We start from the raw sequence: 18,688 nt of genomic DNA on the forward strand, positions 1-18,688 counted from the left end.
TTGACATTAAGCTATCAGTAGTAAGCTACATTTTTCTTTTAATAATGGAAAAAATGTGTTAGAACCAATGAAATAATAGTATTTTCCTTTTGTAAAAATAAATAAGATTACTGAACATTAGCTTTAATTAGTAAAACTCTTAGAGATTTGTTTTAAGCAGTATATACATTTGTGCAAATACCCCCATTTTTCACATAGGATACAACATTAAAAGGAAATAACCTCATCTGTGTGAAACATATTTAATAAACATTTAAGAGTCCAAAAATGCTTTGAGAGGACAAAATTTTAAAAAATATACTTCCGTAAACTGAATTTACATAATAGAATCTTTTAGAGTTTTTTTTGATTTGGTTGAAAAGTATACATACTACATTTTGATAGAGAAAGTATTAAATATGATAATAAGTTAAAAGATTAGTAGGATATGTAATTTTCAAGTGATTAGAAAGAGCAATTAAAACTATATTCAACTATATTAAAACTATATTCATTCAAAGAATGAAAACAAGAAAGTAAAAAGAAACGAAAATGTCAGAAATATGTATATCAGGAATTAAATATAAGCTGGCATTATTTCTCTTTTAATGCATCATATTTAAAATATTTTTTAAATACATAAATGAAATGAGAAAGATGATTATTGCTGTTGAGATCCTGAATTAGTAATCTGAGATTCAAATACCAAGCATTCTATATCAGTCTGTTTTCATGCTGCTGATAAAGACATACCTGAGCCTGGGACGAAAAAGAGGTTTGATTGGACTTACAGTTCCTCATGGCTGGAGAGGCCTTGGAATTATGGCAGGAGGCGAAAGGCGAAATTGGCCAAAACAAAGGGGTTACAGGGTCCCATGCAAGTTTGAAAACCAGCATGGCAGCCAAGTTTTAAAGCTCCAAAATGATCTCCGTTGACTCCAGGTCTCACATCCAGCTCTTACTAATACAAGAGGTGGGTTCCCATGAACTTGGGGCAGCTCTGTCCCTGTGGCTTTGCAAGATGCAGCCTCCCTCCTGGCTGCTTTCACGGGCTGGCATTGTGTCTGTGGCTTTTCCAGGTGCACAGTGCAAGCTGTTGGTGGGTCTTCCATTCTGGGGTCTAGAGGATGGTGACCCTCTTCTCAGAGCTCCACTAGGCAGTGCCCCCAGTAGGGACTCTGTGTGGTGGCTCCGACCCCACATTTTCCTTCTACACTGCCCTAACAGGTTCTCCATGAGGGCCCTGCCCCTGCAGCAAACTTGCCTGGGCATCTAGGCGTTTCTATACATCTTCTGAAATGTAAGCGGTGGTTCCCCAACATCAACTCGTCATTTACATTAGGTATTTTATTGACTTATTATATAGAGACAGGATCTCACTATATTGCCGACGTTGGTGGCAAACTCCTGGGCTCAAATAATCCTCCTGTCTTGGCCTCCCTAAGTGCTGGGATTATAGGCGTGAGCCAGCATACCTGGCCTCTTTTCAGATTTATAAAATACATTGAGCCACCATGCCTGCCCTCTTTTCAGATTTATAAAACAAATTCTAAAGCTGCTATAACCAAAACAGTAACATAGGTCTAATCCATTCATTATGTGAGGAATTAGAGGTAGTATTTCTTCATGGTCTGGGATGTGGTCTCTAAAGTCAGATTTTCTGATTACTTCATTTACCTGTGGTGTGACCTTCTATTCATTTACCTTATTGGTAAATTTAAGAACAGATTTTTGTTGATTGAGATATATACATATTGAAAAATGCACAAACCGTAATTGTACATCCATTCTTAGTGAATTTTCACAATGAACACATAAAAAAAATAGTTTCAGCCAGATGCGGTGGCTTATGCCTGTAATCCCAGCACTTTGGGAGGCCAAGGCAGGTGGATCATGAGGTCAGGAGTTTGAGACCAGCCTGACCAATATGGTGAAACCCTGTCTCCACTTAAAAAAAAATGCAAAAATTAGCCGGGTGTGGAGGCATGTGCCTGTAGTCCCAGCAACTCAGGAGGCTGAGGTAGGAGAATTGCTTGAACCCAGGAGGCAGAGGTTGCAGTGAGCCAAGATCGCGCCACTGCACTCCAGCCTGGGTGACAGAGTGAGACTTCATCTCAAAAAAAAAAAAAAAAAAAAAAAAACAAAACAAACAAAAAAACCCCCCACAAAAACAAATAGTTTCAACGCAGAAGCCCTACTTAGGACTTTCTCCCCATCAGTTTTCATCCTCCCTGTTCGTTAATGCTAACGAGTATCCTGACTTCTAAACCAAGATTACTTGGTCTCTTTTTGAATGTAAATAAATGGAATAATGTAGTTTCTGTTCTTTTGTGTCTAGCCTCTTTTATGCAACACGATGTTCCTGAGAATGATTCATGCTGTTGCATGTATCGGTGGTTTGTATTCATTGCTGCATTGTATTCTATATTGTACAAATATACCACAGTTTTTTTTTAAATCTGTTCTGCTGCTAGTGGATATTGAGATTGTTTCCAGTGTTCAACTATTGTGACTAAACCTGCTGTGAATACCCTAGTACATTCTTTTGACTGCTGTAGTGTAAAGAAATCAGAACACTTTGACAATGTTAAATCTGTCTTGTCTTCTACTTCTGCAATCTCTTCTGTGCCGAAATGTCCATAGTTCTTTCAGATTTCATCTTGAAATGGACTCAGTGCACACTGTCTTTTTTCTTCCATATATTAGCTATCATTTACATGGTAATTCGATTAATTTCACTTGGTTGTTAAAGCTTGATTTAGACTTCTCTGTTTTCAGCAGTGTCTTCTTCCAGTGTAGCCTTCAATCAGTGATATGTTTCTTTTTAATTTATTTCCTGAGCTAAATCTCTGTGTTGAGTTCTTTTTTGTAAAGCAAAATTAGACCAAGTTCTTAGGAAAAGAATTTGGTTATAATTTCCATTTGCTCTTGGAGAAAGTTTTTCTGCATTTAGTTTTTTTTTTACTTTTAATTCTTTTTTTTTCTTAGGGTAATTTAGTGTAGATTTCATATGTTAAAATTTTTGCTTGTGTTTGAATGAGTAGAATTATTCCTCTACAAAACAGTGTAGGAAAGGGTATAAGATAGCACTTCCTGGTGAGCAGGAAGCTGCCCTGGGTCACAGGGGATCCCCAGTTAGAAGCAGAATCTGTATGTGTAAGAGAGGGACAGAGATAACTTATTTTGTCCTTCTCCTTAGACAAAATTTAGCAGTTCTAGGGCTTTTTCTCAGTTTTTCCTTTGGCTTTTTGCAAGTATGTAATACAAATAGGTATTATTTCTTCTGCTACTCTCTAATTTCAGATAGGGCCCCAAGAGGTTCTTGCTCTCCACCCAAGCTTCCCACAAGGAGTATTCGGTTCTCCCAAGTTTTGCTAAATGTCTGCAACAGTGGTGTGAACCTAAATTATCATGCGAGAGGTCACAATCAATTTAGAAAATTTATTTTGTCAAGGTTAAGAACACACCCAAGACATAGCTTCAGGGGGTCCTGATGACATGTGCCCAAGGTGGCCAGGGTACAGCTTGCTTTTATACATTTTAGGGAGACATGAGACATGAATATGTGTAAGAAGTACATTGGTTTGGTTCAGAAGGGCAGGATAACTCGAAGTGGGGTCTTTGGAGTCCCTGATCAGCCTTTCACTCAATACATAATTTAGTCTGGCTCAATGCATCTGCATTTTTACATAAACAATAAACAGTAAGACAGAGGAAGCAGATAGGCCTTTGTTTCAGGTGATCAGAGGTGTGACTTTCTGTCCCGCACATGTGAAGATATACTGTCAGTTTACATTGCCAACGTGAAATTCAGCAGAACTGTTTTAGGTTAAAGATCTTGAAGCCCACAAGAAATTTCCTTGTGGCAAAATTGTGAGGGAGGTATGTAGCTTTCTTATATTTGTAGCCATCTTATTTAGGAATAAAACTGGAGGCAGGTTTGCCTGACATAGTTCCCAGCTTGGCTTTTCTGTTGGCTTAGTGATTTTGGGTTCCCGAGATTTGTTACTCTTTCACAGTGGGTGCCCTTTTTATTTGACCCAAGTTGATCAGTTTTCGTATTCTTCACAGGTTTGCTGCATATATTGTATGTGTGGTGGTGGTAGTTGTTTCCTGGTTTCATCAAGATGGTTTCTTGTTTCCCTTTTGTATTTGGTTGGTTTCATGAAGGAGAAGCAGGCAAAGACATCTTTACTTCATTATCTTACAACTGAAACTATTAGCCCTTTCTTATATACATATGGAATTAAGAACAGGTGAAGATAAGTAATTTCTTCAAGGCCAGATAGCCAGGGAGAAGAAGAACCTCTTTTCTCCAAGGCCAGTGCTGTTTACATTCATATCATTGTACTTCCAGAAATTAAACTTTCCTATTTTACCTGTAAAGATATTTCTTTTCACCTAAATTTGTTCATTAACAGTATTATCTTCTAAAACAGAATGGTCATAATTTTGGCATGCTTATCAGCAAAATATATAGAGAAAATACTTCCTTTTTCGTTGCATCCCCCACTCCATCTTAATGATGGTGGAACATTTGATTTGCATTTTCCTAGACTTTGATATACACACAAAGTGCATTTCTATCTCATACCTGTATTGTTTCACATTTCTAACTGACCTTAGCCTCCCCAAATAAATGAAAGCGTACTATACTTTTTTGTTTTTGAGATGGAGTTTCGCTCTTGTCACCCAGGCTGGAATTCAGTTGTGCGATCTTGGCTCACTGTAACCTCTGCCTCCTGGGTTCAAGTGATTCTCCTGCCTCAGCTTCCCCAGTAGCTGGGATTACAGGTACGTGCCACCACGCCCAGCTAATTTTTGTATTTTTGGTAGAGATGGGTTTCACCATGTTGGCCAGGCTGGCCTCAAACTCCTGACCACAGGTGATCTGCCCGCCTCAGCCTCCCAAAGTACTAGGATTACACTGCACCCAGCCCATACTATATATATTATTCCTTTTTCATTGTTGCAAGATACTCCCGTTTTTGAAATATCATAAGTTTATTTTCCTAGTAAACAGTGCTACAGTTCAACTTATTTTACATTTATAAATTTTAACAATTCAAAAAATTGAAACATTTGAATATTTTATATCCTCCATCTTTTGTGTGTTTAAGAATCTTCTTCCTACATTTTCTACATGCGCTGCGAGAACTTCTTGCTTTAATGTACCCAACAACTTTTTTACTCATCATTTCAAGGGTGTCACCTCTTTCATCTGTTTAAAAAAATCTGAAAACATTTTATTTCTGGTAGTTCATAATTCCAGAGTTTTTTCCCACTCTATTTTAGTGGCAGCGTGATTGATTAATTGACATGGCACATAATCATTTTACTGACATTCCTACCCCATAAAGACCATCTTCTTATTTACTTTGGTAACTAGATAACTTACAGTAGCTTTTTTACAGTTTGCCTGGACAACTTAAAAATAATCATTTTACATCCATTCTTTCAGGTGCCTTCCCGTTCCACCTTATAACATTTTCCGTATTATCAGTCATCTTCAAGCTTCTATTTGATTGCATTCTTCATGTTAAAGAATTCTTTAGGAGGTCTTTTCTGAGTAAACTCCAATTCCTCCTTCCTTACCTTAGTATTTTCTGGGTCTTTGATCATCTGGCCCTCTTTCTCTCGCTTTTTCCTCCAGACCATTTGTTCTTAACCAGTAGCGCTTTATATTTCCTGTCTTTGCCACTTCATCATGTTCCACTCTTTTTGGAGTACTTCTTTCCCTATCTTTGTTCATATTCTTTTCACACCTTGATACTTAAATGCCTTCAGTTAGCTTTGACTTCTCATTTCCTGTCTCTTTTGTGACTTTTATATCTGTCTCATACCAGTTAACAAAGGTAGAATGATCTGTCTTATTTCCTTGCCAACTAAAATATTTTGTAACAGTGGACTTCTTTATATATCTCCATATATAAAGCAATCTACATTGCTGTCTTGTAATTTATCCTTAATAAATATTTTTGTACTTCATTATTTGGAACTGAATGTCAGATGTCTATTTTCTGAAGGTATTTTCACTGCTTAAATAAATATTTTCTAGAATCTCATTTAGGGTTACTAAATGTGTTATAGTTACACTAATCTAGAAGTAGATGATGTATTTTAGCTTTGCCTTCACCAAAAAATTGTTTTTGACATGTATGTCTTGAGATAATACCAGAGGACAGTGACATTTGAGATGACAGATGTTGATCATTAGTCAAATAATTGAAAGCCCTACTCCTTTGTCTTTCAGAGGTAGCATCTTATGGATTCTTCTTTTGACTATCTCTTAGGATGCCTGCTCGGAAACACCTTACTTATGTTATAGGTTATAACACCTCTTTTATATTAAACACCTCACTTATGTTTAGGCTGTCTTTTACAGAAGTGAACAGAGATAAACTAAAACAGTCCTTTGAAATACTTTGTTAAATGTGCTCTACGACGCATTTACACATACGTGTTTGTAAACATATGCAAACTTCTGCAAACAAACCATTGCCTTCTTTTACTTTCTTTTGTATTCTTTTTCAATATAGGAAATGTATGAAGTTGCCAAGAAACTTTGTTCTTTTTGTGAAGGTCTTGTACATGATGAACATCTTCAACACCAAGGCTGGGCTGCAATCATGGCCAACCTGGAGGACTGTTCAAATTCATACCAAAAGCTACTTTTCAAGTTTGAAAGTATTTATTCAAATTATCTGCAGTCCATAGAAGACATCAAGTTAAAACTTACTCAGTATGTTTGCCATTAAAATGGATAATATTTCTTTAAAATGCCTTTGAAATTTATCAGTAGGTTTAATTACTGCAAATTTGTTTCTTATAGGCCGTATATTTATTATAACAGGTTTATTCTTTGAGCCTTTTTTGATAGTGCTTTGTAGGTTATAGTTTTTAACTTAAAAAATGATAATTATGTTTACATGTGTGAGTCTCCCACATTTCTTTCTCTTGGGTTGTTTTACTTGTAAGAAGGTCCCAAATACTTTTGAAATCATTTATAAAACCAAGAATCTTTGCTTATGTCTTGTCCACTAAACAAAAGGCAAGATGTAAAAAATAACATCTAACAGAAATAGGCACATTATCAAACACTGGACAATGGAGGAAAATTTTAAGCTCTATGTAAATATTGCCATCCTGATACAGGTTTGATGAGGTGGAAAAAAAAGCCCTTGTGTTTTCTGTTTTCTTTTCTTTTCTTTTTTTTTTTTTTTTTCCTGAGACGGAGGCTCGCTCTGTTGCCCAAGCTGGAGTACAGTGGTGTGATCTCAGCTCACTGCAACCTCCGCCTCCCAGGTTGACTCCGTTCTCCTGCCTCAGCCTCCCGAGTAGCTGGGACTGCAGGTGCCCGCCACCACGCTTGGCTAATTTTTTTGTTGTTGTTGTATTTTTAGTAGAGACGGGGTTTCACCGTGTTAGCCAGGATGCTCTAGATCTCCTGACCTCATGATCCACCCGCCTCGGCCTTCCAAAGTGCTGGGATTACAGGCGTGAGCCACTGCACCCGGCCAGCCCATGTGTTTTCAATGCTCATTAAAATGGCAAGTTTTAGTTCTTTGCATAGAAGTACATTTAATACACATTGATTCTTTTTTTAAAAGGGCTATAGTTAACGTGCAAATATAATGGTAATTCAGCATGAAACTAACCCTTATTGTGTGTGTGTGCATATGCTTTTAGCATTTTGTGTTCAGGTTTTTCGTTTTGGATCTGTAGATTTTTTTTTCTTTTAATTGTCTTGACCTTGAATTAGAGGCAAGTAGCATGTTCTGGTTTTGATCTTTGTCTTTTTTCTTTAAATTTGGGTAACCTTTTAAATTCAGATTTCTCTGTTTTGTGTTATGAATATTAGATAGATTTTGGCCTTAAAAATGGAAAAATCTTGAGAGGAAAGAGAAGGATTCATTAAGAATAGAAAGATCTTTTTAAAGTTTAAATGAGAACCTTTTCAAGTAACTTTTTCTAAGGGTTCTATTAGCTATATCAATTTAAAGTAGGGACCTACATCATATTGTATATGATTTTATAGAAGTTAAATCACCAAGATTTCATATTTTCCCCATGCTTTTGACAACATAAACCTGTTTTCAGGGTGTTACAAGTACAAGAGCTATCTTCATTAGGATTGTTATTTTTATCCTGTGCTTTGAATATATCAAATATATTTGATTTACTTAAGGCCGTAAGGTTATATTCTAAGATACTGCTATGGTGAATCTTTTTGTAAATTTAAATTTGTTACGTCTTTAAGGTTTTATAAAAGCCTAGTGTTCACTTGTTTAGTATAGCTAGCTTTACTTTAGAGTGTTTTTTTGTTTGTTTGTTTTTTTGAGACGGAGCCTTGCTCTGTCGCCCAGGCGGCTGGAGTGCAGTGGCGCCATCTCAGCTCACTGCAGCCTCCGCCTCCCAGGTTCAAGCGATTCTTGTGCCTCAGCCTCCTCAGTAGCTGGGATTACAGGTGCCTGCCACCACACCCAGCTAATTTTTGTATGTTTAGTAGAAATGGATTTTGCTGTGTTGGCGAGGCTCGTCTCGAACTCCTGACCTCAAATGATTTGCTGGCCTCCTCCTCCCAAAGTGCTGGCATTACAGGTGTGAGCCACCACGCCCAGCCCTAGAGTGATATTTTAATGTGTTAACAATAGCCTCTGTCTGCTAAACTAGACTTTTAGTGAATAGCTAGCTCATAGACTAGTTTATGTATGTATAATGTTACAGAGAAGTGGTGAGATTTGTGTATATAATAATATGTGATTTCATTCAAACATGCGAATTCCTAATTAGAGCTGTCTCATAGTTTTACTGACAGATCTTTTGTATTTTAAGTTTAGGAACTGCAGTTTCAGTAATGGCCAAGATTCCACTGTTGGAGTGCCTAACCAGACATAGTTACAGAGAATGTTTGGGAAGACTGGATTCTTTACCTGAACATGAAGGCTCAGAAAAGGCTGAGATGAAAAGATCCACTGAACTGGTGCTCTCTCCCGATATGCCTAGAACAACTAATGAATCTTTGTTAACCTCATTTCCCAAGTCAGTGGAACATGTGTCCCCAGATACCACAGATGCTGAAAGTGGCAAAGAAATTAGGGAATCTTGTCAAAGTACTGTTCATCAGCAAGATGAAACTACGATAGACACTAAAGATGGTGATCTGCCCTTTTTTAATGTTTCTTTGTTAGACTGGATAAATGTTCAAGATAGACCTAATGATGTGGAATCTTTGGTCAGGAAGTGCTTTGATTCTATGAGCAGGGTAAGTAATGTTAATTTGATGTTTGTTTTGTCATTTTACTACTTTATATTATTTATCCTAAATATTTTATGTACTGAGAGAATGGGTATTACCTTTTAGTAGAAATAAATAAGCCTTGGAGTGAAACTTATAAGTTGAATCAATTTAATTCATAATTTTATTTATGAATTGATTGTAAATTTGTGAAGATTATTTGAGATAGGAAAAATTTCTAGTGCAATAAGAATAATTTACATACAGTAAACTACACAGGTCTTGAGTGGTTCATGCAAGGAATAACCACCACACAAATTAAGATAATGAAAATTTTATTGCCCAGAAAGTCCCCTTGTGCCTCTTTCCAGTCACTATTTCCTTACTGGCAACCTCTTTCTGACTTTTAAAGAAGAAATTTTAAATGCTGCATCTGCCTGAGATCTTTAAAATTCGAAACGTAGACACTGTGTTTTTTAGTTGTATTTTATAGTTGTAGTGAGCTTGTATTTTGGATTAAGGTCTTCTCTGGCACACCTGAAAACCTTTTAAACCTGAGGAATAAATACCCCTTCATATCTGATCCGTAAACTGATGCAAAATCTTTGACACCAGGAAGGAAGTTGATGGGGCATGTTTCATTGTTAGAGAAATATTAAATAATGTTGTGAAGGCTGCTGTTGTCAAAAGATAATTGTTAAAAATAGTTAAACTTTTCAAGGAGCATGCAGTCAAAAAAGAGTTCATCTTTGATTCACTATTTAGAGCAGGATAGCACATTGTCTGGGATGCCTAAAAAAGAATACATACATTGCTCTTAAAGTTATAGGATATAGTAAAATGGAAAACTAAAAATCTAGGTTTTATCATTCTTTCAGTGTCCAGTTTTTTGATGACATTCCGTAGGCTAAGCATTTCTTTCAGTTAAGACATGTTTGCCAGAGAAGTATGTAATATGTTATACAAAGATTGATCACTGCCAAAAATGAATGAAAGTTAGTGTTCCTGCTTAAACTGTTGACATTGTAGTGGCCTGAAAATTCCATTTATGATTGTAGATAATTTCTTATATGATTGTGATCAGAATAACTGAGGTATTTTGTTCTGTTTTGTTTTTCGAGATAGGGTCTCCCTGTGTCGCCCAGGCTGGAATGCAGTGGCATGATTATAGCTCATTGCTCCTCTACCTCCCAGGCTCAGGCAACCCTCCCACCTCAGCCTCCCGAGTAGCTGGGACCACAGGCACACACCACCATGTCCAGCTAATTTTTTCATTGTTTGCACAGACGGAGTCTTCTTCCTATGTTGCTCAGCCTGGTCTCAGACTCCTGGGCTCAAGCAATTCTCTTGCCTCAGCCTTCCAAAGTGCTGGGATTACAGGCATGAGCCACTGCACCTGGCCTATCATTTTTTCTATAATTAAGCTGTGCCAGATATCAGAACAGAGTTATATATATGAAGAGAACCTGAAATCGGCTTTGTATTTCCATGTTTATTGTGAAATTTCACAGAGTCTTAGGTTTTTTTCACTTTGTATGACTAAAGGAAAGGAACAATGATTCTCTGACTTAATGAAAAGTCAGCCAGGCACAGTGGCCTGTACCAGTAATTCCAGTGACTTGGGAGGCTGAGGTGAGAGGATCACGTGAAGTAAGAAGTTCAAGACCAGCTTGGGCAACCTAGCGAGACTCCATCTCTAAATAATGAATGAATAAATGTCAGAAATATTTATACCTTCAGAAAATAGAAGGTAGCTATAGTGTTATTACTAAGTAATCACTTTTTTCTTTTTAGAGGTTAATGCTACTTTGAATAGGGTATAGCAACAACATCTGAAGTCTTCGTGATATTTTACATGACCATTATATTACAAAAGCAAAATGCAAACTTTTATTTGGTTATTCTTGTTTGTTATAAAATTAGCTAACGTGACTTTATAAAATAGTGCCTATAATATAGTACTCACTAGTTGCATATGCCCATTAGATTTTTTTTTTCACTTGCTCTATCAGGAGGAGTAGCTATTGGATGCTGGGCTTAATACCTAGGTGCTGGGATGATCTGTGCAGCAAACCACCATGGCATACATTTACACATTTATGTAACAAACCAGCACATGCTGCACATGTATGCCAGAATTTAAATGTTTGAAATCAAAAAACATATATTATTTGTTCTAAAGCAGTTAAAATCCAATTTGGAAAAATTTATTTATATTTTACAAAGTGTATGATCTGTAAATGTGATGTATTGCATAATGAATGGCACTTTGCCATGATGTTTTTATTAGATCAGTATTTTTCTCCTCTCAGACGTACTGTACTTTTTCTTGATAACACTAGTGGCATTTCTGAAGATGAACCGAGTATGAGATTTCTCTCCGATTGGAGATGGTATTTTATTCTCATTTTACTAAACAGTTGTCCAAAACAGCTAACCTACCTGATATCTGATCACAGTAGCACTGTTTGCCAATGAAGTAATAAAAACATATGCCAAGATTTTTTTTCCGTAAAAGGAAATTCAGTTTAAATCTATCATTTTTGTGGATTAATTCCAATTGTAACAGTATTTGTAACATGTACTTTCAACTGGCAATTAAAATGTCTTTCTTGGGAAATTAGTCGAGACATAGGTATTTTGGAAATTAGGATTTGGAATTGGAATAGCAGGGGCTCAAATCTGGGCATTGACATTCATTTACTATTTCTGTCATCCATAAGTCACTTAACATGGGATTCCTAGTTTTATATTTTTGTGGATTAAGAGATGCTAGTTTTATAAATTATTGCTTTTTCCCCCCATTTTATCTATCAGAAAAAATTTAGAATTGTTGCTGCATTTTTGTAGACTCACATTTTTAAATTTTATTGTATTCTTGCTAAAAAGACTTTTTTTTTTTTTTTTTGAGATGTAGTCTTGCTCTGTCACCCAGGCTGGAGTGCAGTGGCACGATCTCGGCTCACTGCACCCTTCACCTCCCAGGTAGCTGGGACTACAGGCGCCCGCCACCACACCCGGCAAATTTTTGTGTTTTTTTTTAGTAGAGATAGGGTTTGGCCATGTTGGCCAGGATGGCTTTGAACTCCTGACCTCAGGTGATTCGCCTGGCTCTGCCTCCCAAAGTGCTGGGATTACAGGTGTGAGCCACTGCACCCGACCTTAAGATGACTGTTGTTCTGTTTCAGATTATACTACAAAAGGCACACTGATTTGTGTTTCTAACAATTAATAACTGGAAGCGTCTGCATTTAGCACATTTCTAAACTGTCCAGGTTAATGCCAGCATAATTTATTGAGCTTTAGCATTTCTTTCAGACAACTTGTGATCTTAAGGAATCTATGCAGGGGAGTGGGTTTAAAGGTGGGAGGCTTAAGAATAGAAAGTGTAAGAAACTTTGTTTTATAGTTTTTTTCTCAGTTAAAAATAATGTTAGCCTTTTAGATGCCAAAGAGCCCGAGAGTAAAAATTAAGTATCACTGTTAATTATTGAAAATTGCGTAAATAATTACTAATGAGATTCTGTGGTTTCAATATATGTAATTTAAAACATTTCTTCAAAGATTTTTATTATCTGTGGACAAATGGAATAAAATATTAAGTGCAGTGAGATTTTAGGAAGTCAGCTGGGCACGGTGACTCATGCCTATAATCCTAGCACTTTGGGAGGCCAAGGTGGGAGTCTATTGCCTGAGCCCCAGAGTTTGAGACCAGCCTAGGTAGCAGGGCGAGACCCATGTCTACAAAAAATTAGTTGATTGTGGTGGCACATGCCTGTAGTCCCAGCAGTTAGGGATGCTGAGGCCGTAGGATCGCTTGAGCCTATAGTGAACTGTGATCATGCCACTGCACTCTATCTTGGGCAACAGAGCCAGAACCTGGCTCAAAAAAAATTTTTTTTAGGAAGTTGTGTAAACTATTTAGTGAATCATAAAATACTCTCCTGTGTTTGTCAGTGCATTTATACTTTCAATGAATTATTAAATTCAGATACGTTGTATTCAGGAGCCCTTGTTTTTGGTTTAAGTTGTTGCTATGTTAAGTTTATGTATAATTGTAATTTTGAGTAGGTTGAACGTTTGAACCAGTTTTCGTCTTTATCATTCTAATAATTTGTAACCAGGCTTTGATGTGCATAGTACTCTGGTGTAGAAATATATACACATTGGACTCAGTTACCACAAAATTGAGAAAAGTGAGAAAATGTTCACAAATGTACAACTTGCAGTTGAGACAACATTGTGCAAAACTAGTGGTGCCTATTCTGAAATAATGGTTTTGTTAATTTTTTCGGTGGTGTTAGACATGCACCCTCTTATTTAACTACACTGGATTCTTGATAATAACAATAAAATAGTTTAGTTTTAATTGCTTTTGTATGTTCTCTGTGTACAAGACTCTATGCATTAATCAGTTTTTTTTTTCAGTTGTAGAGAAGGCAGCATGAAGGAGGTAGTATTTGACTAGGATCTTTAAATAGAGGGAGAGGTTGACTTAAACAGTTAGTATAAGAATTGTGAACAAAGATCAGAGATAGAAAAACATGGTTTATCTTGAAATGATAGACATTTCAGCTTGAAAAGATGAGAGGCTTGAAAGGTTTTCTCTGATATCAGATTAATGAAGCCTTTATTATATTCTACATTTATTGGATATTATCTGTGGGCAGAAGAAAGTCATTTGGGGGTTTTATTAGAAACAAGCATAGTAAGTCAATAATAGAAGGTTTCATGGTTGCTACCCACATGTAGATATTAGTAAACAGTCAGAAACACAGTTTGAGAATCTGTGAGACTGATCAGTGATTGAAGTAGACTTGGGAGTTATCTCCAGAAAAGTTATACTTAATGCTGAAATCATATTGAGAACAGTAAAAATGGGCTAAGGACAAAATCCTTCTGAATCATCTATTTTAGAAAGATTAGACAGAGCAAAAGGAGCCAGAAAAGGATGCTATGAAGGAACCAGTAGAAGTAACTTCCCAGAACCTGTAAGGTTGGGAAAAGGTTATCTGCCATGCTAACTGTTGAAGAGCCTCAAGTGAAGCAAAGTCATTGGTAGTTTTTGGCTGAGCAGTTTTTATGGAAAACGCAGACAGAAAGGCTGCCAGGTAAAATATTTTTTTAAGGGACCAGGAGCATTATTGGAAAATTTTATAGGTTCCATGAATTTCAGCAAATGTGTAGAATTAAAGCCAGGGAACAGGAGAGATGGAAGAGTGAGAAAGCAAAATTGAGCAAGCAGATTTGTTGAGGAGATAGAGATAGAGAATAAGGAAGTTTTATCTTCTGTCTCCAGGAGGGAGATAAGTTTGCCGAAGAAGTTTATATGTTTTAAAGAGAAGTTGCATTGATAAGATAATTAATGATATTATGCTGACATTGAAAATACCTTTTTCTGAGAGATACTGACAAGTGATTAAATTGTAGCACTGATTGAAATGTGTGATTCCTGAAACTGTATTCCTAATTATGTATTCTACTGTAAATTCAGTGTTGTCTAGGATGATATTTATCCTCTACTTGACCTTCTCATGAAAGTATAACTTAGAGTTCCCATGCTTTTGCTTTTTTATATCTTTTATCACTTATTTTCTCTCTTAAGCTGTATGTCAGAATAGCATGCAATACATTTTAAACTGTTTGCTGAAAATTGTATTCATATGTGTTTCCTTGTCATTTAGCTTGATCCAAGGATTATTCGACCATTTATAGCAGAATGCCGTCAAACTATTGCCAAACTTGATAATCAGAATATGAAAGCCATTAAAGGGCTTGAAGATCGGCTCTACGCCCTGGACCAGATGATTGCTAGCTGTGGCCGACTGGTGAATGAACAGAAAGAGCTTGCTCAGGTACCTATTTTAGACTTTTCTCAGGAAAAGGAATTTGTAGTTTTTCTGTACACATGTTTTATGTGCAGTATCAATTTGGTGTGCGCTGTATTTTCACTTTATCCTTGAATATTTTTAATGTATTAATATTGTTTGCTTGTAATAAAGCAGAAAGGCGTGTTCTTAATGATTGAATTTCCTATGGATAAACCATGAAACCGCTACTTGAAGCTGGGGGCAGAAATCAACATTTTTTTGATATGTTGAAAGCATATGATCGTATCAGTTATTGTGCTAAAAATTTCAATGCTTCCTACTACACCCCATAGGACAAAGGATAAGAAATGAAATTTTTTAAGAATAGAAGGAGAATACGAAATCTTGAAGAATTTACTAATACTTCTAATAGTAATACCTAGGTTTTAGATCTGATTTAATGGCATAGTCCTAGAACTGTTGAAAAAGTGGATTTTAAACCAAAGGATGGTGATAGAATGGCTAAGTAAGAGTGGTAAATGTGGACATTTCTAAGCAAACCAGTGCCTCTCTTAAATTCATGATTGCCTGTCCTTCACCCACCATGGCTAGCATTGTGGCAAAACCACCCATAGCTGAATAGTTGAATGTCATAATCAGATTCTGACAGCTGTTTTTCTAGTTTAATTTTCCTTGCCAATATTTTTCCTCTAATTGTGTTCTTTCATTGGAACATATAAATAATTACATCCCCCATATTAACTTTTCCTTTTTTTAAGGCAAAACGTACTTCCTTGATGTTATAGTTCAGGCTGATGTAAATTAGAATGTCCTTTAGTATTCCCTTTTTGTGATAAGTTCAATTTTGTTGTTTGAAAATCTCTTTAAATCACCTTGATTTCTGGATGATATTTTTACCTGGTTCATTTAAAATGCTAGGTTGTTAGTATTTTACTTTTGGTCTTTTCTTTGCCTTTTATTTGGTTTTTAGCAATTTTAGTATGAGGTGCCAAGATGTGGCATTCTTTGTATTTATCCTTTGGGCTTGTAGTGCATCTTGAATCTGTGGCTTAATGACTTACACCATTTGGGAAAAATCTGAGTCAGTTTCTCTTCAGATCTTGCTTTTCCCTCACTTGCTTTTCCTTCTCTTTCAGTGATTCCAGTTAGACGTGTTAGACCTTTCACCATATCCATTTCATTTACACTTGTTTCCTGTATTTTCTGTCTTTTTATCTATCTGTGCTTCATTCTAGATATTTACCTTTAACCTACATTTTAACTTTTTCTCTTTTTTAGTGGCTAACTGTAGCTAACCATTTGCTCATTTCTTATTTTTGTTCATTTTTCAGCTCTACAATTTCAGTTTGATTCTTTTGTATATAGTTTCATATTCTCTACCCAAATATTTAGTCTTAGCCATTCATCATCTCTTTGATCACATTAAGCACATAGCAATTCGAAAGTCTTTATCTGTTGACTGTATTGCCTGTTCCTGTGTGTCTGTTTATATTTGGCGGTGTTTCTTTTTTGAGAGGAAGTTTCGCTCTTGTAGCCCAGACTGGAGTGCAGTGGCACTATCTCATCTCACTGCAATGTCTGCCTCTTGGGTGCAAGCAATTCTCTTGCCTCAGTCTCCGAAATAGCTGGGATTACAGGCATGCACCACCACGCCTAGTTAATTTTGTATTTTTAGTAGAGACAGTGTTTTTCCATGTTGGTCAGGCTGGTCTCAAATTCCTGACCTCAGGCCTGCCTCGGCCTCCAAAAGTGCTGGGATTACAGATGTGAGCCACGGCGCCCAGCCGTATATTTGGTGGTGTTTCTTATAATCACTCTTACGGTCTTGGCTTTTCATGTACCTGATTTTTTTTTTTTAATAAGAAAAATCAAAGAAATATTATGAGGCCCAGGATAACGTTTTCTTCTGCAGATAATTTATGTTTGCTTTTGGTATGTGCTTTGGGCAGTTACCATCATAAATTACTTTAGTTCAGTTTCAGAGATTTGGATGATTGGAAGTTGGTATTCTGGTTCTTGGGATGGCCATTGTACTTTTAGTTTACCCTTAATCATAGGATATAGGTTTTAGGGATCTGAACGCAAACAAACTCTGTTCCATTGTACCTTCCCTTGGCTGGCTCTGGTCTTCAACTTTTAATTTTCTAGCTCTTCAGGGAAGTCAGGACTGCTGACTACTTATTTTTAATTTTGGACTCCTCTTCAAGAATCAGCAGAATTCCTCAGAGCAAAGCATTCCTAGTCACCTAACTTCTCTCTCTCGGTTTCATTCTTCTCGTGGATCCTAGCCCTTTCACTGTGCCTGACTTCTTTCTTCACTGCCTTCCTAGATCTCCCATCCCTAAAGCCACAGGGAGCTTGTTGACATTACAGGCTACCATTACTAGAGACAGAACTCTGCATTCCTGATCTTTTGCTTCTTCTGCAGTGTAGTTGTTTTTTAACTTCCATAGAATGAATCAAACAAAATTTATGTAAGCGTACTTCTTTTGGTGATTATTTAGTTTGTTTCAGTTTTTCCATATTAGAAATATTCATTGAGTATCTCAATACACCCATTTTTACATGCATGTTCTAGTATTTCTTTAGGCACAATCTCCAATAATGGGATTGTTGGATTAAGGTGTTTGTTCATTTTAAATATTAATTAATAATGTTCTAATGCCTGCCATAGAAGCAAAACCAGTCAACACTTCCAGTAAGTAAGAAGAGTAATTTCTCTGTTATCAGTGTTTGCCGTGTATTTACTCTGACTTGTCATTCGCCACATTTTCTTTTTCATGTTTTTGTTAGAATTTATCATATATTGTCTAGATAGTTCTTTGTCTATTATAGATCATACAGATATTGTCTCTGTTGATAATTTATATGGATCGAAAAACAGAAGCTTTAAATTTTGATGCAGTCAATTTCATTCCTATATTTATTCGTATTAAATTTTATGAACCCATCATTCTATAAAATCGTCTAGATTTCTTTATAACTGTTTCTCAGATTGAATAAACCAGGGCTTTCAATTCTCTTACCTTAGACACTCTATTTTTCTCTCTCTACTTTTTCTTTGCTCCCCTTAATCTCTCAGTATTTTAAAATATTGCTACTAGTCCTCCTGCTTTATATCACTTGAACAATCAGGCAGGTACATTGGATGGTTTTATATTTGTTAGTAATATAAAAAGATATTTATTGCTGATATTGCCCCCAAGTCTACTTGGTTTCAGCAAATGGAGTTTTGTCATACAAGGAAAAGTCTTTTTCTGGGAGTATGGTTGGGGTGATAATACTATTTTCTCAAAATGGAAGAATGCATTATTTGCATATTTGAGCTTTTCTTGTTTGCTTTCTAAATCTGACCATTTAACCTCCTTGAATCCAAACTGAAGTAAAATTCAGTGAAAATTTCTTACGCTGTTCCTATGAAAATTACAAAATTAGTTTTTTTTGTCTTATGCTCATAGAGCATCCTGTTTCAACATCTTCATTCCACCTAATTTATTTGTAGTATTTTGCTATTGTTTTAAACTACGGTAGCTCATGGAATATGAAGAACACCAAATGAATACTACAGGTAATACTGCTACTTTTAGAAAATATCTTTTCTTTCTTTGATACCTGAGTGGTATAGTCCTTTTAAACATTT

General features: G+C 36.2%; 1 protein-coding gene across 13 annotated transcripts in view; it reads left to right on the plus strand.

Moving 5' to 3' along the window:
* Positions 1–18,688, plus strand: part of RB1CC1 (RB1 inducible coiled-coil 1) — a 92,917-nt gene that overhangs the window by 32,035 nt on the left and 42,194 nt on the right. For all 13 annotated transcript variants that reach the window (XR_009215048.1, XM_032759785.2, XM_058444647.1 and 10 more), the window contains 3 exons: positions 6,519–6,721; positions 8,815–9,244; positions 14,902–15,072. Coding sequence is in view for 12 of the 13 variants with exons in the window: in XM_032759785.2 (XP_032615676.1) it covers positions 6,519–6,721; positions 8,815–9,244; positions 14,902–15,072 (804 nt within the window). In the remaining variant the exon portion in view is untranslated. The remainder of the gene's footprint in view (positions 1–6,518; positions 6,722–8,814; positions 9,245–14,901; positions 15,073–18,688) is intronic.

This window comes from Hylobates moloch, unplaced genomic scaffold (genome assembly GCF_009828535.3).
Source record: "Hylobates moloch isolate HMO894 unplaced genomic scaffold, HMol_V3 SCAFFOLD_9, whole genome shotgun sequence".
Classification (NCBI taxonomy): Eukaryota; Metazoa; Chordata; class Mammalia; order Primates; family Hylobatidae; genus Hylobates; species Hylobates moloch.